We start from the raw sequence: 22,129 nt of genomic DNA on the forward strand, positions 1-22,129 counted from the left end.
TCAGCCCAGTAATTCCTTCATCTGTGAAGAGCATCTCTCACAACAGAGCAGCTCAAAATGTGAGACATCCACCTGGGGCAGTCCCTCGAGGCTTAGACCTTGAAAAGGATGATTTTTCAATTTTGATACTTCCACTTTTGCTTACACAAGGGGTGTTGAAACTTATCCTCACACTGTAGAAACCACTGTAAGGACACTTTTAAAAGCAACAGACAAACCTCAGTTGTGTTTTGTTCTTTCCATCTTCTCTTCTCTTGGAATATTAAGCTTCCGTTTGCATCAATTTTGTGACCATTTTGCACCTTTAAACAGGGAGATCAATCAATAGAGCACTTTTCATACCAACTATGAAACTCAAAGTGCAAAACAAAGCCCCCCTCTTAACCATCACCCACTACTGTAAAAGACAACAACCTACATAGAACAGAGAAAACATCAGAATAAATCAGATAAGAAGATAAGAAAACACTGACTGAAAAAAGAACAGAATTCAGCAGGGCTAGAAGAATAAATCTTAAATAAATCTCTTAGATCTAAGTGGATCTAAATAATTCAATGTCAGTGTAAAGAGTCAAAATCAGCAGTACAATGTGTAATGGAAAGATAACAGTAGCTCAGAGTAGGAGCAGATCAAGCAGGATATAATGGGATACTTAGCTCTGTGATTGCTGGAACCATGGACTTATTATTGGAAGTTAAGCATATGCAACGGCGCATGCGCAGTGGTAGCAGAAGGGGGAGTGGCTACGAGGTGGGCCGACCAACTGTAGGCAAGTGTGTGTGTGTTTGTGTGTGGTCTCCTGAACGCAGCACGAAATGTGTGTGTCTTCTCAGCAATAACACACACAGTAACGTGAGACGTGAAAGCCGACGGGGTATTTTTTACTCAAAGTTTTGTTTTGCCGCCTCTAGACTATTTCGATGTTGTTCATTAAACATTCCGCTCGTAAAACGCAATATTTATTGCCTACGAGCAACCGACTTCGTTTCTTCTAAAGAGTGTCCGCTTCCCCTCCCCTCGATGAAGCGTTGCTATGCCCTCTGATTTTATATCCCTTCTTAGCTCGGATCTCGACCTCAATTCCCCCAAATCTCTATACTCTAAAGGTAAGGTGTGACTAAAGGAAGGCTTCTGCTACGAAACTAACACGCTCTGTCCTGGTTTGAATGGAGGAAATGTGAATGACTTGGATGCTCATGTTAAGCTGGTAGCTAGCTGTACTTAGCTTCTTTTCTGCTGCTGCTGCTAGCTAGCTTAGTTAGTTAGCTGCACTTGCATTGGTGACTAATGGACTGGCTAGCTGTCCATGTCACATGTATAGGAGAGCACGATACGCCGCTGCTGCTTGGCAAATTGTAGCAGCGAGACTTGAGATCACACTGTCGTGATTGGATGTGTTATTCTGCTTTGGGTGCATTGGTAACTAGCATTATGGTAAATCCATAGTAATAGCGAAGCACAGCTCCGTGAGGTCTCCTCAGCCACCACATTGTTCAGTGGCACAACGTTTTCAAGTCTAGGAACGGTTCCTGTAGTCATGAATGGGTGTGTGCATGTGTGCAAATATTGTGAGAGAGGGTTTGAAAAGTTGTCCATATGTGTTGCTTTGCTTTTGAATATTGTTGTTTTGGATTATGAGTGGGTTTGAGCCAGAATCACTGCCCTCACATACAGTGGCTTCACAGAAAGAATGTAGCTGTAATTTGACAAAGCTCAAGGCTCATTCTCCCCTTCAGGCTACGAGCTGCTGCCACAGGAGCCTCCAGTCCCTTAATACATCCTTTTTATTGTAATAGGATTTGGACACGTGTCAGCCAACTGTTGTGTGATTTATCAGGAGTGTGTCGCTGTATCATTTAGGAGCTAGACAGTTAAATCGAGCTGTGGTACGCTGGATTAGTGGGTGTGTGATGGTTTTCAGTAGCAGTCAGTGTTTCAGTGAAGTTCCTCCATGTCAACAGCTGTGTACAGACACTTGTCTTGTAATCTACTCAGTGCTGTCAGTCACCATGCTATTTCTTATTCATGAGTAAGTCTTGAATGGCCTGTGTTGTGTACTGGTGACAATATACAGTATTGCAATACAGTACTCGCAATTGGTGTTGCCAATAAGTGGCTAATATAGTCTGCTAGCTGCTCCAGGTTAAATAAAAACATGTTTAAATTGTGTATCTTCAAAATGTGAACAGCTCTTGTTATTATCATTTTCATGCTTTTTGATTCTTGGAATATAATTATAGTATTTACAGTAATATATGATATTATTGAACATCTCAATTAATTGACTGTGGTAACTTTCCACTGATTGGTAATGGAGACAGTTTTCTCAAGTTCACTAACATTCAGTCGTAGTCACATTTTGAAGTGCCACAAGGGGAGCCTGCATCTTTCCAGTCATTTCTTCATCATGAGTCAGAACTCATTATTTATAACGATCTTTTTTTCCTCAAATATTCTCATTCACATCCAAAATGGGTTTTTTAGTGCTGCATGTGTTTTTGTAACATGAGTATGTTTTATGTAATGTTTTATGTAATTTGTTTCCTCCATATCCCTTCAGAAGCTTTTAGAAAATGTGCGCTCTAAAGGCTTACAAATACAAAGCAACTTAAGGTGATTATGGACATGAGGCCAGCTTGCTAATCTAAAATGGAAACACTTTTATAATGTATTTTTACAGTTATCTTAATAGCGCTGTTAATGATATGATATGAAATATTTCTATGGTCTTATGCCGAGCATACTGTAACTCTTAAAGTGGTTGTGGAACCTGCGATGCACAGATTTATGCAACTTGATAAGATGCTGGCAAAGGCTGCATCTTAAATGTGAATATTTTCTGCTTTATTTGCTCCATATAACAAGGAAATAATTTAAAGGGAAGACATCATGTGGACCAAGCAACTACATGATTAATTGAGATAATAATCCACAGATTCCTTGATTTTTAAAATAATTGTTAATTGTATGGTTGACAGACAACGGAGCTTCCTCTATTGCCATTCACCCCCTGGTCTAAGTCTCTAAGTGTCTATATTTTGATTGCAAATAGTTGACAAATACTTTGGCTATAGAAAGCAATCGGAGAGCACAAAGCTTTGCCAAGGCTGCTCAGTTCCCCACAGTGTAAATAAACTCCCCTTTCTCACAAGGTTAACGTTTCAAAAAATCTGGATCTGTGTCTAGATCACCACTAAATTCTAATCATTTCTTCCTTGGGCCTGAGCCTACATCCCCAGAAAATGTAATCAAAAGCTTTTTTCAGTTCTGCTGCTCACAGTCAAAAACATGACTTCCTTAGTGACTAATATCTAATATAGCATTTACCTGCCTGCTGTGTGACCTGCTAGTCTAACATCTGCCTGGCTGTATATGTATAATGTACTCATGAGCCAGCAGAAAGCATTGCTCTCTGACGCTGAAGATGCTCATATGATCCTGCCATATGTTCACACTGTATCACATGATGGCCGTTTATTTATATCTCAGTAATTGGGTGTGTGTTCGCATTGAGGTCAAGGTAGCAGACTTGCTCATTAAAGATCGAGTAGTCCTCATGTATATTAGGCAGCAAGTGAGAGAGAGAGAGGGCAGCTGGCCAAATTGCATTTTTGCCTGCCTTTGTACTTTTCACCATTTAGCTCTTTGTAGGGGTTTTGGTTCAAAATAAGGCATGTGTGAAATGTAAGACTTCAGCTACTGAATCCGGCTGTTTTAAAATGTGGAAATAAGTATTCAGTGTTTGCCAGATATTCTAGTCAATGCTTAAGATAGGTCTTGACTATTAAATCTGAAACAGACAACACAGAGGAAATTTGTGTTCCATTAACCATGATTACATACAATTTTGATTGAGGGTATCAGATTTTTATAGCTAAAATATTCTTTGTGCATCTCACATTCACTGTCGCATAGTTCTGGGCATCCATTGTCAAGAAAAGGACATTCTTGCTTAATTTAGATTATTCTAACTGAAACATACACATTCATAGGCTCAGGTTATTTTTACATGTTTGAGAAAATAAGCTTATCTCCCATCGGAGAAAAAAAAATGCTGCCTTGCCACTTGCTGAGAGGTTATCTGTTTGACCTCATCGCTGTTTTCTTCCCTCCAACTTCAAGTGTAAACATGCAGGGAGATTATATTTCCTAAATGCTTTATCTTTCACAGTTTACACAGTCTCTCATCCACCTCCATGTTTTAAGTCTTTTCATTTATGTGAAAAGAAAACTCAGATGATGATCTCACTTAGAGAGAGAGAGGAAAAAAAGAGAAGCTTGTGCCATAGCATCAGTTGGTGTGTCTGATTAGATTCCATTGTGTGAGACTCACAAACAGGTCATGCATTACAGCTCTGGTAGAGAGCAGTTACAAAATGATCCACCGTGGATTAACCAAGGAGATTGAACGTAAGCAGTTACTGTGTGCACACCATAAACTCATCTAGCCTTCACTGTGTTAGGTTGGCAGCAGAAATATTCAAAAGATGGACATTTGAAAATCTGTATTGACAAAGTGTGACATTTACTTTTGTCCCTTAACAAAGCAACAGTGGAAAGACTAAACATTATCACGTTCATCATGAAACCACAGTCTACTTTTGTTGTGTCCTTTTTAAAAAAACCTCTTTTCCTTTTAACTGTGTTTATTCATATCAGGTCATGCTTTCATTATGACTCATTTACCACCAGTCACCTGAAATATGTGAGGAAAAATGAAAGTCCTTACTTGAAACGATCGTTTAAAAACAAGCTGCCTCATAACTTGAATGTCACGGACACATTCATGTCTGTAACTGCACCATTGTGAGCTCGGTCAACCACCTACTGTGTTTCAGTTAGATTAAAATGCCGAACTTTGAGGGAAATATAAACTGTGTGTATTTCAGTGTAGATGTAACCAGAGAATATGCAAATAGAGAAAATGGTGTGATTTTGGGTGCAGTGAATAGGTTTTTTTTAAATTAATACTCTGGCTTTAACATATTGCTGTGTGTTCACGAGTGTGTTGGCCACTGTTGGGCAGCAATACATTAATTCACAGCAAAATCATGGCCTTCATGAACTGTCTATTCTTCTGTCATTCGCTGTTCAAAGCCAGGTGCAAACAATATAAATGGACTGGCGTCCTTGCCTTTTGGCAGAGCCTTGAGGCATGTGTAATGTGAGCCATGCGTAACTATGATATGAGGTCATTTAATTGTTCTAAGTGTAGGTTAAATGCAGTCCGCCCACCGTGGCTGGCCAGTGTGTTGCAGCGTACTTTTTTGGGGCATTTCCTGGCAGGCTTTTTGCTGTGATGACTGATTTTAGATGTCATCTGACTTCTATCAAACTAAATTGAGACAAACAACACCCAAATCTATTTTCTAACTTTTTCTCCGTTGGGAACCAAATGAATTTGAGCTTATTTTTTAATTTTTTTTTGTTGATCTGACTCAAGAAATCTTGTGATTTCTTGAGGTTTCACTGCTGGCAGCTTCAATGTGAAACTGTTTATGTGTGCAGATTTGTAGTTTTAGGGCCCGTACACACTAGAACGAGTGTATACAACTAATACACAACTTTGGGGAAAAAATGATGATGGCACAGCACCACCTCTCTAACCTTACCCTGAACCCTGATAGCTTTATGCTCCTGCGCCACGTCCTCTTCTCTGTATTTGGTGTAATTATGTAGCTGTGTGACAGCACCACATACAGGCCTGGCATATGAACTACAGCATTTAGAGTTGTTTTGGGGGTGTGTAGAAAAACATTTCTTGAAGACAAAAAATTTAGTAAAAACAAATGTTCATTAGCAATATGAGCTTAAAATTATAACACAATATTCCATCATGATATTGCAGTATAAAAAATCTCTTTCTCTGCCTTCTCTCCATCCATCTGTCTTCTACCGCTTTATCCTCCACGTGAGGGTTACTGTGCTAATCTTAACTGAAATAAGGCGAAAGGTGGGTCACACTCTGGACAGTTCGCCAGTCCATAGTTTTTGAGTTTTCTAGAAACCACAAATGGTCTAGGAGTTACAGTAATGAGAAGTATGCATGCCATATCCCGTAGGCGAAGGGTTAATATAAAAAACTGAGTTTTTCTAAAGTTTAGTAAATAATCAATGGACAACTTTAATTAAAACACCAAACGACTTATCTATATATGCACTACACCACTCCACTCCACTCTTGTTGGCACCAGTGACACAAAGTAGTGTCGGGCAAAGCAGTTGTTTTTCGGTGTAACTGAACCATTAGAATCAGGTGATCAAAAAGATAAGTTCACCGAATCGTCCAGTACATCCAACATGACAGGAGTGCAGACTCTGTGTGACACAGACAGTACTGCGATAAATACACCAGACTCCTCTGTTAAATGATGTTGGAGATCAAGTGATCTACAGTTGGGCATTGTTTGGTTTGATTCTTGGACGTTGCGTTCATCACTCTTCCAGTGACGACACTCTCTGACCAGTCAGTGGCCGACAGTCTGTTGACATCACACTCAGCTCGCTTGGAACCTCACCAGAGCAGGTACTAAAAAATACACCAGGTACTATCACTAATGGAAAAGCAAAACAACCGAGTCAAGTCAACTCGAGCCAATTGGTGCTAGAACTGTATAATGGGAAAGCACCACACTGCCTTCTGACACAGTCATTCTCATCACACAGAGCAAATGCAGGAAATGTACTAGTTTTTGACAAATTTGGATGCTGCAATCGATAAACTCAAAGCAAAAAGTGAGGGTTTTGTGTGTATAAAGGTGGAATAGACAGGGAAGGCTGTTATTAATAATGTTATGATCGTAATCCGCACCATTAACACAAAGGCTACCACAGCGAAGTTATTGCCGATCATGTGGTAACGCTAATTCACTTTGCTAACGCAGACTGACGCAAAGCAAAAGTCGTTTGAACCTGGTTTCATGAACACAACAATGAGTCCAGTGTTCTTCAGTGGCCTCCCTGGACTGGAGACACCAGATCTTAGATGTGTGGGATGTGAAAACTGTGGACATGAAAGGTGGATGTGAAATGTGATGCGTTCACGTCAACATGAACCAAAATGTCACACAACTATTTCTCATAAATAACCAAGGCTGTTTGAAGATATAACGGATGAGCTACCCTGTTATTAGCATTGTGTTTGCAATAAAGTGCTCAGTGAGTTATATATTAAACATGGTTTTGCATACCACTCAGTCCCCGAGCAGCCTGGCATACGAGTAAATTCAAAACCACTGAATGAACTCCAGGTCATGCGTTTGCATACTCAAACTGAGTGAAATGACCGAGCAGCAGTGTGAAATTTTGTGTTAGATTCACTGTCCTTATTATTGTCCTTAATTTTCTAATCAGAAAGTGTAAATAAGGACTTGTAAATAAGTCCATTTAAAATCCCACAAAGGGGCATTTACGTTGTTATAGTGCACTTTTACATCTATGAATGATGTACAATATAAAAAATATTTTTTGTTTACTTTAGCATTGTTGGCTTCTGATTTTTATTTAGACTCCCGCACCAGCAGGTTTATCTATGTTTAATTCTTAAGAACATAAACGTTCTCTTGTTGAATCACTTCATAAAATAGCATATTAGAGTGGTTGAAAACGACCGAGAGTCACTTTATGCGCATGACTGCTAATATCTATATCCCCATAGCATCCCTTGCTTTGGTGGATATATTTTCTGCATCATTTGTGTGTCTGCGCTGTAAATTGTGAAGTGTACACGGGACTCGGTTGAGAGCTGGAGGCAAATGTATGGAACAAAGAGCCACAGACGGCTGAAATATCGTGTTAAAGGTTATTCAAAAATAAATAAATATATTTAAACCCAGCCCGATAATCCTGCTTTCTGTCTTCTATAGGAATCATAAATAATGTAAGTGTTGTGATATATGCAATGACCCATTATCAGAAATGTAGTGTGAGCTGGGAAATGGTGATGGCATCTGGTTGTAAGTGACTGCCTGTTTATATGGAAGCCTTCCAGGCAGCCTGAACACACAGTGGACTCACATCATACACACTCTCTCCTGTGTGAAAGGCGTGTTAGTCAAGACTGAGGTCATGTCGGGTTGTCAGTCAGTCCGTATTACATCCATACACAAAGACCTTCTCTCTTCACTCCATGAACAAAGCACAACACACTCTGAAGGATGGTTCTCCCTCAAGATGGAAGTTTTACTGTAATTTCTGAGAGAACCGTTCCCATCATTTATCTTGTGCCTCCACGTTGGCGCGTTTGAGTTTTGCCTCTGTGTCATTCTTTGTGTGAACAGCGGTGAATTTGTCTGGGAACTTTTTCACCATCTTGTCATCACAGAAGTGAGAGATCATATGTCTTGTCAGTTTTACCGTTCAGGCAGTGCTTAGTCATAGATGCATATCAGATGACTACTACACATGCTGGGTGCTCCTGATGCACAGCTGATGTATCCATGTCAGGCCAATGATAGCTCCCAGTTTCATAGCAACTACACTTCCACGTATTCATCTGCCATCGAATGTGTGTTGTGCCGGTGTAGCTGCAGTGGTTGGTTACGGTCTACCAGGAATCCTCATCAAATATCATGGGACGTCTCTGCAGGTTTTTATTACTCTAAACCCCTTTGAGCCTAATTTAGTCGATCATAAGATGCCCTGTGCAGTGATTTGTTGTCTTTTTTGTAGATGGAGCAGAAAGTGTGCGATCATGAGACCCAGGTCTGCTTCCAGTATCATTCTGGGATTGCCTCCACTTATTTCTGAAAAGGGAACAAGGAAACGAGAAGCACCTCGAGTGTGATGCACAAGTAGTTTTGTTATTGTACTTTCATGAGTGGAAGTAAAATGGAGTAATACATTTCGTTTTGACAGTCATGGGCATGGGCTAATAACTGTATTTAAAAGTCTGTTTTTAATGATTTAATTACTTTGATTGCGACCAGGTTTGTGTGCGCAGAAGAAGATCACATTTTACACCCACAATACCGCGATACCATGATATATATGGTCAGTGATAAAAGGTTGCAGTGAATTTAGTTGACTGCAGTCTAGGGCTGTTGAATCAAGTTCAAACAAATGCTTTGTTCTTCTATTCCCTTAAAGACATTCGAATTTCCCGACCCCTTTGTTTCTCCCGATGGCCAAGAGGTCATTCAGAATGGCTCTGAGGTAAAGTTGCATGTTTGAGTTTGAACTTCCCCAAGTTCAAACGGATAACAGTATGGGAAACAGTATCGTGCGTTAGCTGTTATGCATCTGAAGGTCTACAATGACTGGGTGTCTGGTATGGAATTCATAATATGGGAAGTCCTGTTATAATTCTTTTTTGTTTTTTATCTGTGAAAGTGTGGAGAGTTGTCTTATTTAAAACAATTACAATTTTAGATCGTAAATCACGTCGGGCTCCACCGTTTCTGTCAGGAGACTTTGACAATCTTCGCTAGATTCCTAATAAACTGAAATATGTTTTTCAGAACCTAATTTTTTCTCCTCCTGCTCACCCTCTATGGCAGAGTCGGTATATGACCTCCTACCCAAAGAGCTCCAGCTCCAGCCATCGTCCACCCAGACCAACCCACCCACCATGAGCCAGAAGAGTGGGGGAGAGCCAGGACCTCCTCCATCTGCAGCCCTGGCTTCAGGTGAGCTAACAGCTCAGCCAGTGAAAACCATGATCTGGGATCAGTTTCTTTCTTCTTTTTTTTTACCAAACCAGTCCCCAAGTCAGTAGGGGTGAAGAAACCAATTTGGGTTCATGTCATTTGTCTGGGCAACTTTACCCTTTCACTACTTTCTGAGACATATTGACTTTATTGAAATACTGCTGTCATGACAATACAATAAAAAAACTCATTTGGTGTCACCTTGGAATATTGGGGGATTTTCCTGGTGCTTCTAATTAAGGGTGGAGCAGAATGTTATGGCCAATTTGTGCTATGCTGTATATATAATGGTAGCATTAGTATGGGAAGAGACATTACTAATCTTGCTTGTTTGTGTTGGGGCTTTGATTTATCGTAAGTGCAGCTACTAAGTCCACATCTAAACACGGATTCACACCGCCGGACGAGTTCTAAAATGTATATCTTATCCTCTCAAGATATGCAAAGACAGGCTGTCACAGAGATTTGCGGGCCATGGTATCGTCACATCTTAATATACTCTCCATGACGGAGATACATATATAAACTAGAGCCGATACAGTATCGGTCCAATACTGGTCAAAATCACTTGAATGAAAAATCCAATACAAACCAAAAATCCTATATCGCATGCTTCAGTATGCACAGACGTAAATAAAGCAAAAGCATTGATGGAGAATTATGTCTTAAATGGCTGTAGGTGATAAACGCATCAGCACAAATGTGTTAACAGCTTCATAGTTTAGTTTTTTTACTGACAATTGACTGCGGCGTTGCCTCAACTGAACAGAGCCAAAAAGTGGGGATGGTACACGCCCCTTTCACGACATTTGATATTTGAAATGCAAATACTGATGTTGATAGACCAGAAAATAAGATATTAAACATGCATTAATATAATTTTAGACCACTTTATAAATTCAAATAATGTGCAAGTATCTTTGTGAATATAATTTCTTAATCTTTACTCTGAATAACAGCTCTAAGAAATGTTGGATTTTCATTAACAGCATGGCAACATAGCTTGTTCTTTCCTGTGCCACTCATTTTTTTTTGTCAGCAGCACTCTTTCTTGTCATGCTTGTGCTCAGTGGTTTCTGTCACTTCACCTTTTTAGGCAGAGACAAAGCAAAACCCCATGCAGTGTAAAAACCAGTGCTGTCCTTTGGCTTTCTTTAGCAGTTATCTCTGACAGCTGTCAAGTAATGACATTATATTCTGTTTCAGAGTCTGTGTACCAGCACCTTTGATTTAGCGCAGCAGTCTGAAGGTATCAGTATCAGATTTTATTTTTAAATGCATTAAAAGTGCCCTATAGCAGGAACAGCATTTGCACATCCACAGATAATCTCCCCCCCACACAATAGTAGGTCACATTAAGATATAATGAGGATTCAGAATTGTTGAGCTTTGCAGCTAAAAGCAGCAACAGTGAATTTGCCCCTGGTAGTCAATGGCCTGTCTTTTTCATTCAGCGCAGCAAAAAAAAAATCTGATCTGATCTCGGATCATGGTTCAGAGCAGTTTCCATCAGCTTTAATTATAAAGGATTGACAATTCATCTGAAGTCCAAAATAACTGGTTTACAGTCACATTGGAGAGAGCTTTTGTAATGCTGTTTTGTCACCACCCTGTCTGACCCAGCTGGCCCTTAGCAGCACTTATCAAAAGCATGACTACTGCAAAATGCTTCAGATCATTAACCAAATAAACATACTTGAAAGTGTCTTTAAATGGTCAACTTCTAAAGTTACTCCTTCATCAAGTATATGAACTCATCCAGTTTACTGACTGACAGAAGTTGAGTCTTGAATGATCAGCTCTCTTGTTGCTCATTGGCTGTCTCGTTTTTATTGCAGGAAGTTCCCTCTGAGGCAGGGAGTGTCTGCATATAAAATGGTCTGCAGTTCACTGCTCCATAGGTCAGAGGCTTGTTTATTCTGTCTCCATGGCTACGCTCAGTCCCAACCAAATCTTCCAATTGGCATGCGCAAACTACTGTTTACTACTGAATGCACATTGCACAAAATGTACTGTAACCCTGGCAAATTTCATTTGGAGCCATGTTACCAGCTTGCAAATTTGGCTGTACAAAAAAAATTGACCAGATTTTGTTTATGTTTGTTTTCTGGCAATGTGTATGTTACAATTTGTAGCTTGCGTTTGTTTTGGTAAACAAAGCATGTCAGTTTTGTCACATTGATTTTTAATTGAGAAAGGTTTTGTAGGAATCAACACACTGTGGGACCTATAGTACCCTTCTCAACTTTAACTTCAAAATGTTTAATCAGTGCTTGACAGCTCTCGCATGCACAGTGAGAGCAAAATAACCCACATAGTCTAATGAAATTAGAGTCGGGAAGAGGGGAAATCAATACAAATTATGCACAAATTTAGCTGCTTGAATGGGACTGCTAGCCTGCTCTGTGCAGAACATCGGTACTAACTCATGTACCTGTGTATACTACTACAGATGCCACCTCTTCCACCTCCAGCCCCCCTGCCTCTTCTTCCCTGGACATGGGAGTCCCAACCGCTGGCCCCTCCACATCACCCTCAGACCATCTCAAGGTTCCCCAGCATCTCCACTCCACTGGAGGGGAAGGCGCCGGAACTTCAGAGATGCAAGGTATGGAGGGTTCTGTATCCGGCCCAGGCAGAGGCATCAGCGGAGCAAGCGCCACAGCAGGAGACATAGGTTCAGGAGTGTTGTCAGGACTAGGAGTCCAGCAGCCTCAGAACACACCATCCAAGCGGAGGCCCGTGTTGAGCATATCTCCACCACCCGAAGACCTATTTGATGACAGCCAGATGTCTTGCCAAGAGGAGCCTACCATATCTGGTCCACTGGGTCCAGACTCTGAGCACAGCAGCAGCATGTGGGCTGACGATTCAGTTTCAAACTTCAGCTTGACCAGCTCCATCTCCTACAACGACAACACAGAGGTGCCACGCAAATCTAGAAAACGTACCCCTCGCCAGCGGCCTGGCCCAAAGCCTGCTCCTCCAGAAGACAGCATGGATGTGTTTGATGCTGACAGTGCCAAGGCCCCGCACTTTGTCCTCTCACAGCTGAGCACAGACAAGACCAGTTCCATAGCCAGGTGAGGTTCTGTTAACACAGGTACTCGTGATCCTTTGTAGGGGTTTGGGAAGAATTTTTTTGGTTTGTCTTGTGGGTAAATTGAATTTATGGATTTGTGTTGCCCTGCAGCTCTCTTGATTCAGGGACTGCAGTGAAGGGTGGGTCACTCTCTGCTCAGTTCCCCCAGAGGAGTGATGGGAAGGAACTGAAGATCCTGGTGCAGCCAGAGACCCAACACAGAGCTCGCTATCTGACCGAGGGCAGTCGGGGTTCTGTCAAGGACCGCACACAGCAGGGATTCCCCACTGTAAAGGTTTGACTAAGAAAATATTTCCACCTAAGCTGGCAATGATGGAATAAAAAAGCACAAGATATAGTAAGTCTGCAAAACCTGAGAACACAGGAAGCAGATTAACATTTGCACAAATTTGTGTATGAGCGTCATCTCATTATGCATCTTTTTTTTAAAAAGGAAGAGTTGCTCTGTATGCACATTTGCTTGTGGGGCGGCAGTGGATCAGAGGTAGAGCGGGTCATCTTTCAAAGACTAACCAGAAGTCATGGTGTGATCCCCGGCTCTGCTAACCTACATGCCGATGTGTCCCTAGGCAAGACACTTAACCCCGAGTTGCTCCTGACGGCTGTGCCAGCAGCGTGTGAATGTCTTGGATAGTTGATCTTGATAGATTGGATAGATGTATGAGAGAAAATGTGCTGCACGTAGTTGCACTGTATGAATGTGTGAGTGAATGGGTGAAAGGCAAAACTGCAGTGGAAAGCAGATCAGATTTGAGTGGTCATCGAGATTAGAAAAGCACTGTACACATACAAACTGTTTACTTCACTGTGTGCTTCATACAAGGTAATTATTTACTTTAATGTTGTAATTTTTATTTACAATCTTCTGGTTTGTCCGCAGTTAGAGGGTGTGAATGAGCCAGTTGTGCTGCAGGTGTTTGTAGCAAATGATGCGGGCAGAGTGAAACCTCATGGATTCTACCAGGCTTGTAGAGTGACTGGACGCAACACCACTGCGTGCAAAGAGGTGGACATTGAAGGCACAACTGTTATTGAGATCCCTCTGGAGCCGAGCAATGACATGACACTTGCGTAAGGTTTTTTTGTGTGTATGGGCATAATTCTGGGCAAGTTAATCCTTCTGCAGCGCTGATGTTTCACCTCATAATGTGCTGTCTACAGGGTGGACTGTGTAGGAATCTTGAAGCTGCGTAATGCAGACGTGGAGGCCCGTATTGGTGTGGCAGGTTCTAAGAAGAAGAGCACCCGTGCCAGGCTTGCTTTTAGAGTAGGCATCCCCCAGTCTGATGGATCCAACCTCACTCTGCAGGTTCCTTCATCCCCCATTCTCTGCAGTGAGTATATCAGACACAATCTGAACGATAAAATGGCACATTTCCGTTACAGGAACTTCTACTAGGAACTAGAACCTTAGTCGAAGTCTTTGTCTCAGCTATTACACCGTATTGAAAACACACACAACAATAATCTGCAGGAACTCTTAAGGTGAGGCGAGCTGGGACCATGTAGTGGAAACATGGCATTAGTGTAAGGCCCATGTAACACCGCTTTGATCAGAACAGACCATCAAACCCTCAGTCCTTTATTTCAATATTGTAACCTTTGTACAGCCCAGCCAGCTGGAGTGCCAGAGATTCTGAGGAAGAGTCTTCACAGCTGCTCAGTGAGAGGAGGAGAGGAAGTTTTTATCATTGGAAAGAACTTCCTCAAAGGAACTAAGGTTGTTTTTCAGGAGAACATTGCAGGTGATGTTGCAAGTTTGGTGTTTTTTGTTTGTTAGTCACTGGGTTTACAGTAACCTCCCAGTGAATGGAAGAAATAAAACATCTATGTTATTTATTACAGATGATAATTCCTGGCAAGCCGAGGCAAAGATTGACATGGACCTTTTCCATCAGGTAGATGCAATAGAAATGTATAAATATGTTGGTGTTTCTTCTGCAGTAATAGAAGCTGTTGCAATAGCGGTTTTTATTTAACATAGTCCTAATATGATTCTACCATTATTGTGATTGCTCTTTTGGATCTCTAAATGTTTTCCAGAACCATTTGATCGTGACAGCCCCTCCATTTCACAACCAGTCCATCACTTCTCCCGTGTCTGTGGGTATCTATGTGATGACCAATGCTGGAAGATCACATGATGCTCAGCCCTTCACCTACACTCCAGACTCAGGTACAGCCACTGACTAAAGCCCAGATGTTACAAAGTTGGTCATTTTCACACCACACAGTGCTAATCTTTTAGGTGTTACAAGCCTCTTAAAAGACGAGTCGATTTGAGTTCTGTTTTTTCACGATTTTGAGGTACTGTAACTATACTGTGAACTTTGAACCATGTTTCCTTGCATTGGCTTTTAAAATGTTTCTTTCAGAGAATGAATTCCTGTGTGATTGTTCACTAAAACTGTCACTATCCTTTGTTTCCACTCCTACACTCAGCTGATGATTCAAATGTCCAGACAGTAAAAACAGAGGGGTCCTCTCTGGTTAAGACGTGTTTATTTGACGGTCAGATGAAATCTATGTCCGCTGAGCGAACTGACTGCTCGGGTCAGCCTTCCAAACAGGAGGACACACCGATGGAAGTATCTAGCAATCCAGCACCTACAGGTGTCTTTAAAGTAAGATGGAATTTTTTCTTAATTAAGAGGCATGAACTGTGATCCAAAAGAGCAGTTTGAACTCCAATGCACTACAGAATTACAGTCGGTAATGTTGTTGTTTCCTCTCTCTTCTCAGCCATCCCCAGACCCTCTTGCCTCAGTCCAGCAGACCCTGGAGCTCAGCTCTAGTCCTCATCCAGGAGGAGAGTCCTTTCAAAACCCAATGCCCTTGCAATCTGAAGATGTGGAGCTTCCCCAAGCGCCCCCTGTTTTTCCCACCCTAGAGTCTCTCAGTACCATACAAAAGCAAGACATTGCATCTCCAGCATCCTTTCCAGTGTCAGGAGACACCACAATCCCTCCTGTGACACCAGATGTCCCTCAGCAATTCCTTCGAGAGCCTCAGGAAAGCCTGTCTCCTGAGAATTCCAGCAATAATGGAGGGGCCGTGGTGGTGTCCATGCCCCAGATATCAGCTCCATCTCAGCCACAGCCTCAACAGTCACAGGTTCCCTTGTTCCCCCAGGAAGGGGTGGCCCAGCTTGAGAGGGCAGTAAGGGAGCTACAGGCCGGAGGTAACACCACACTCCAGCAGGTGTTGGAGGCAGCAGTAGCCCAGCAGCAACTAAACTCTGTGCTGTACAGCCCCTCACCCTCTCCAGACTCTCTTCAGCAGCATGTCCAAGAAAACATGAACAGTCTTCGATTGGGAACCGCAGATAATTCCCTGTCTCCACAACAACAGTTACAGATGCAACAGCAACAGCAAATGCAACAACAACAGCAGCAGCAACAGCAACAGATAGAGCAACAGTTTCAACAGCATCAACAACTGCAGCAACAACAGCAGATCCTTGGTAACATTCAGCATCAACAGCAGCAGCAACATCTACAACAGCAACAGCAAGTACTTACCAACATGCAGATCCAACAACAACTCATGGAGAACATTCAACAGCAGCAACAGTTACAACAGAATCAACAACAGCAAGTCCTTAACATTCAGCTTCCAGATCAGCAACAACAGAATCAAATGCTCACCAATTTACAACACCATCAACTACAACAGCAACAGCAGCAACAACAAAATCAAGCACTGAGCAACTTACAACAGCAGCAGCAACAACTGCAAGAGCAGCAGGTCTTGGAGAATTTACAGCAGCAGTTTCAGGCTGAGTTGCTCCAGCCACAGATCCACTCCACATCACAAGTCCAGCAGCCAGTGTCCCTCCTACAACAGGCCGGAGAGCTGCTCACCATTCAGACCAGCTTCCCAACGCAGCCTCCATCCCACACATCCCCCCCACAACAGCTTTTCCAATCACCCAGGCCCCTTGCTGAGACCCAAGATTCCCAACAACAGGTCCAGGCTGCCCTGCTGCAGAATACACTGACTGTTCTGACGGGTGGCAGTCTCGGCTCAGAGCAGCAGTCCACTGGGTCAACCATTTACCTTTCCCCAAATCCTCCACAACAACAGCAACAGTTGGCGTTCATCTCATCTATGGAGACCTCGACCAACCAGCCTCAGTCTGTTACAGTGTTCCAGAACCAACCCCAAGCTCAGCTTTCCCAAATGCAACAACAGAGCACCCCCATGGAGCAACAGCAGTCTGCACAGCAGAACCAGCAACAACCACCACAGCTTTCCATGGGCCAACAGGGCTCCTTGTTCCAAAGTATTCCCAGCCACTCACAGGCCAACCCTGTGCCCCAGAGCCAACTCTCTCAGCCCCAGCAGACAGGCCTGCTCCTCTGCACAACAGATCTTAACCATCAGGTTATTCCACCAACTCTACTCTTCAGCACCCAGAACCAAGGCCCTTCCCCTATTGGGAGCATTAGTGTTGGAATCCCTCAGCCACACCCAGCAGAGCCCATGTCATTCCAAGACCAGAGCTCCTCAGGCAACAACTCAACATCCAATGAGAATCAACAGCAGAGTATGTTCCAGGAGCAGCAGCCGATGCAGGTGGGCCCAAGCCCTGGCAGCGTCCCAAACGGCCAACCTGTAGAGCTGTTCCTACCACAGACATCGCTGTCCGGCCTGCAGAGCACCATTAGCTCACAGGAGCTGAACAATCAGGCGGCCACCCCTGGCACAACCATCTTTGTGGTTCAAGGTGGTATGGGTGTTGTCGCCAACCCGGGCCAGCAGCCACCAGAGCAGCTTTTCCAGACGACCGTGGGTGGGAATGTGGCTCCACAAGGACAAGCCAACCTGTTTGTGTTTGGCATCCAGAATGGTAAGATGATTTTAGGCTTCCTTATGTTCGAAGTACAATTAATCAGCAAAGCTTCATTTCCACCAAGCAATTTGGCATAGTTCAGCTCGCCATGGCACGGTTTAAAATTCCAAACCCTGCTCTGGCTTGTGTTTCCACTGCAGGGTGTGTAGTGTAGGTGTGTCATGTATGTAAATAGTGTGACATCACACAATTTTCTCTTTTCTAATTCATTTAAAGCTGTAGTGCGTAACGTTTGGTGTGGTTTTGTTGTCGATATTATTCTGTATTCATGAACAGAAACAATACTGTGTCCTTCATTTGAAACTGGACTCTGTCAAGCAGTATTATCAAATTAGAGAGTGTATATGACCTGGTCTGTTTTGTGAGTAGTAGTTTTGACTTCGGAAAGTTTTTGTGGGCGCTTCTTCGTGTTTTCAGTCATACTCCAACCTGTTTGCAGACGTCTTGCTCTTCTCGACATAAAACAAAACACTTTCCGTGTGCAGCATGTGAATGTTGCCAGGTGACATGAGATCTAAACAATACTATACTGAGAGTTGATTAACATTGTGTGAACGCATCTGACAATGTTTCCTTTGAGGTACCAGAGTAAAATGGTACAGTAAGTTCAGGGTTCAATAAGTTAACCCACGACAGTCATCTGAATGGGGCGACAGAAAAATGTAACTCCTTTGCGACTATCTGTCTATTTTGATACTAAACTTAACGTCTTGTTGAGCTGCCAGACGTCCTCCATTGTTGTCCGTAGCATTCAATGTAGTCATTCATTGTCGTCACACTGGTACTATGGCACAGCCCAAGCCCGGCCCCACCCACCAAATAAAGGGACTGTTCTGTTGAAACGCGAACTTTGCCCAGGGCTTTACCATTCCAAACCGTACCATGCTGTACCAAATCCACATAGCATAGCTTTTGATATTTGAAACACGAAACTGTGGAACAAACTAAACTGAACCAAACTGCTTGATGGAAATGGGCACTGCCATGCACAACCCAAAGAGTTAAACATGTGTCCAAGTTGCACTACTGTTACCAATCACTTCAATTGTTGCCATTTTCTCTTCCTCCCAGACTCCCCACAGCTGCTCAATTCATCCGGACCCCCCCTGCCCGCTCAGAGCCAGGCCCAGAACTCCAGCCACATGCAGCCCCTGTTGGACCAGTCCATGACCCAAGCTGCCTCCTCAATGCCGGCCTCCATGCACAGCAGCTTACAGAACACCCTCCAGGCACAAATTCAGTCCAGTTTAGAGAACGCCATGCAGACCAGCCTGCAAAACGCAATGCAGACAAATCCACAAACGGCCCTGCAGTCCACCTTACAGGCAAACATAGAAACAAGCCTGCCGACTCCAATGCAGACCAGTCTACAGACACAGATGCAGAACAGCTTACAGAATCAATTGCAGGCATCAATATCTGCGTCGTCAAGCATGGATAAAATTGAGGACCTACTTGAAAGCCTACAGAAGTAGTAAAAAAAACAAAACAATTGGACAGTGTGTTCCCAAACAAGAGTGAGTGATATGTAGCTGAAAGTTTTACATCCTAATATTAACAAACAGGAGTGGCAGTGTGTGGTTTTACGCACCAGTGCCACAAAAATGTCGAAACATTTTAAATATTTAAAAATCAAATGCCCCTTTTATCTAAAAACCCAAATTATGATCTAATTTAACTCTGTCATTGTGACATTTTTATCATGAATTACAGCTTTCTTCAATCCATTGACCTTGAATTGATGAAGCCGCCTTTGTTATTACCCCTCTTGCAGGATCAGAGAGGCCTGTAATAACAGCTTTAAACATCAGTCTCAGAAATGCAGTGTTTTGTTTTTTTGTTTTGTTTTTTTGTTAATAATGTGAGCCCAAGAGATGATTATGATACATGTCTATCAGGTTTAGTGGTGAAACTGGAAAGGGATGAAGAATGTCAGTGACACGGTGAAATGGGGAATAGAAATGTGATGGCGCTGAGGCTGTAAGTGCAGGCAGAGGGTAAAACAGACAGCCAGGGTGTGGGCATCACATTGCACATACAGTTAAGTGTCAGATGCAGGAAGAATCTCATTTTGTGAGCATGAAAACTCACTTCACTCAAAAGCAGAGACTGTAAGGCTCTGTGTATATGGAGAGGTTACCTGGCATTAGGACAGGAATTAAGTAATTTTGCAATATTAAAAGGTCCAGTGTGTAAGAATTAAAGTGGAACTAAAGCTCTAAACTGCTTTTTTCAAGAAAAAACCAGTGTATGTGGATATTTAGTAACGTTGTTTACTGATCCATGTGCACGTCTTCACCGTTTAGTGTTAAGTATTGAAACATGTGATTATCTATCTATGCCATTAGCTATTTTTAGTCCACTCTTTCATCACCCTCTTGTCTAATCAGCACAAAGCTTGTCCCAGACTCCTCCCCCTTTTTTCAAAATGCTGGAGCTTTTGCTTTGTCGCCTCTAGGACAGAGTTCACAAACAGGCCACGCCCCCTCACTGCCCTGTAGTCTCCCTCACTCGGCTCTCAGCCCACTTCTTGGCTTTTTTTTTTGTTTTGTTTTGTTTAATTAGGCACAGGGTGGAGTTAGCTGCAGTGGAGGAGGTTTATTTACCATTAAAGCCTCTTCCACACTAAAATTAGCTTTGATTTTTGACCACGTTGCCATTACAATTAAGCTCAGTGGCTTGAATAGTGGTTCGCTGTGTTACTTGTTTTTGTCTCTCACACCTGTCCCTTGTTTTAAAGGCAAGGCAAGGCAGCTTTATTTATATAGCACATTTCATACACAATGGCAACTCAATGTGATCTACATAAAACAAACATTTAACAGCAAGAATTAAACACAACGGCATGTAAACGCCGCTAATGGAATTAAGCGTCCCGAGTTGTAAAAGTATGATTTGCTTGAAAACGTAAATGGACAGCGGCTATGCTAACAGCCACAAGATGAATACACATCTCTGTCATGGGCTGTAGAAATCGAGAAATGAGAAGAAATGAGCATGTTCACTTGGGTATTAGTGTTCCTACTAACAAAAAAATAAAAATAAATCTGTATTTAGCTATTAGTTTCAAATGTAAAACACATGCTTTTACTGGTTTGTCCCTTCAAAGCTACTGTAGAAACATTGTAGCATTTGCCTACAGTACATATACAAGGCTACGAAAACAAACGGTTTACACACACACACACACACACACACACACAGTTTCGGCCAATAAACCCTCCTTAATGTTACACACTGGACCTTTTATTCTTCAATCATCTTTGTAGATGTTTTTTCCAATAAATCAAACCCTCGTGTTTGCACATGTCAGCAGTTGGATTAAATTATACTCTAGGAGTAAGTAAGTGAAATTTATCTTCCATTAATTTGTAGAATGTTTTGCTATAGATGGAGGACAGTTGAATGTTGACGTCAGCTCTGCTAACACAAAAACAAATATGAAGTCAAAGTCCTTAAAAGTTCAGAGAGGGGAGTGAATATGAAACACTCATAAATGAGATTCAACCTAAACGAATAATGTGACTTGGCCTTTTGTGGCCTTTTAAGCACCTGCCAGTGTTTAGGCCTCATCCGCTTTCTTGGTGAAATTCTCCAGAAGCGTCGTAGTGAGTCTATCTTTTTTTTTTTCTTTCTTTCTTTCTTTCTTTTTTTTTCTGAAGTTGGCAACTTTTACCAATCTAAAGTGAATGGAAAAAGAAACTGTCCACTCGTGAAAAATGGAGTGTTGTGTTTTTATAAACATTTTATCTCAAGCACTTTATAACCTCTTTTGTGTAACCAGCTAATCCTTATATCCATACACGGCTCTCTACTCACAAAAGCTGAATTTGTACTCGGAAATGTCCAGTAAAAAACAAACAAAAACAAAAAAAAAACGAGAAAAAAAACAAAAGACAGACAGCCATCGTCTTTGTAAAAGGTAAATACATGTTAACCAAGCATTTTTACATTTTCTCATATTCCCAGAATATTTTTTGAGGTCAAGTTTGTATAGAACGTCTGCTCACTGTCGGATCCCTCGTCATGTTCACTCTCAGTCCAGGCAAGTCTATCAAAATTAGCCATTCCCACAAAAGCATTGTCAGGTTTCTTCAGTGTGGACGTGGTAAAGTCCACACACACTGACAAAACCAGAAAAATGACTGATATATTTAGACTGTGCTTTGAAATGAAGGTTTTTTTTTGTTGTTGATGATGATGATGATGATGATGATGATGATGTTGTACTATTTACCGTTGAGTCTGTCACTTGAGACGGTTTTACCTTGTGTTGTGTTTGGATATTTAAGTTTTTTGTTTGTCTCAGTGTTGGTACCGTGCGCAGGCTGGCACCATGTGAAGTTGGCACCCAGTCCTCGTCCCTTGTGTTGTGAGCGGGGGGGGTGGTGTTGGGTTTGGGGTTGGGGTTGGGTGTTCACTGGTTAAAAAAAATCTCTGTTACATAGAGGCTGCCATTTTTCTAGTCTATGGTGCTATGTGCAGGAGTGACGGGCACTTCTGATGTGATGTTGCTATGTTAA

General features: G+C 42.2%; 1 protein-coding gene across 3 annotated transcripts; it reads left to right on the top strand.

Annotated features, from left to right (window-relative positions):
• Nucleotides 1-800: 800 nt before the first annotated feature.
• LOC122776364 (nuclear factor of activated T-cells 5-like) lies at nt 801-21,505 on the top strand. Of its 3 annotated transcripts, XM_044036861.1 has the most exons (12): nt 801-1,107; nt 9,499-9,627; nt 12,101-12,731; nt 12,842-13,025; nt 13,632-13,822; nt 13,913-14,085; nt 14,362-14,496; nt 14,597-14,649; nt 14,795-14,927; nt 15,194-15,375; nt 15,494-17,603; nt 18,678-21,505. In XM_044036861.1, the coding sequence occupies exons 1-12, from the start codon at nt 1,035-1,037 to the stop codon at nt 19,079-19,081; spliced, it is 4,398 nt and encodes a 1,465-aa protein (XP_043892796.1). In that variant the 5' UTR covers nt 801-1,034; the 3' UTR covers nt 19,082-21,505. The 3 variants fall into 3 exon arrangements, with proteins under 3 accessions (XP_043892796.1, XP_043892798.1, XP_043892797.1); XM_044036863.1 differs by lacking the exons at nt 801-1,107; nt 9,499-9,627 and adding an exon at nt 10,864-10,897; XM_044036862.1 differs by lacking the exons at nt 801-1,107; nt 9,499-9,627 and adding an exon at nt 10,909-11,549.
• The last annotated feature ends 624 nt before the right edge of the window (nt 21,506-22,129 follow it).

This window comes from Solea senegalensis, linkage group LG10, assembly GCF_019176455.1.
Source record: "Solea senegalensis isolate Sse05_10M linkage group LG10, IFAPA_SoseM_1, whole genome shotgun sequence".
Classification (NCBI taxonomy): Eukaryota; Metazoa; Chordata; class Actinopteri; order Pleuronectiformes; family Soleidae; genus Solea; species Solea senegalensis.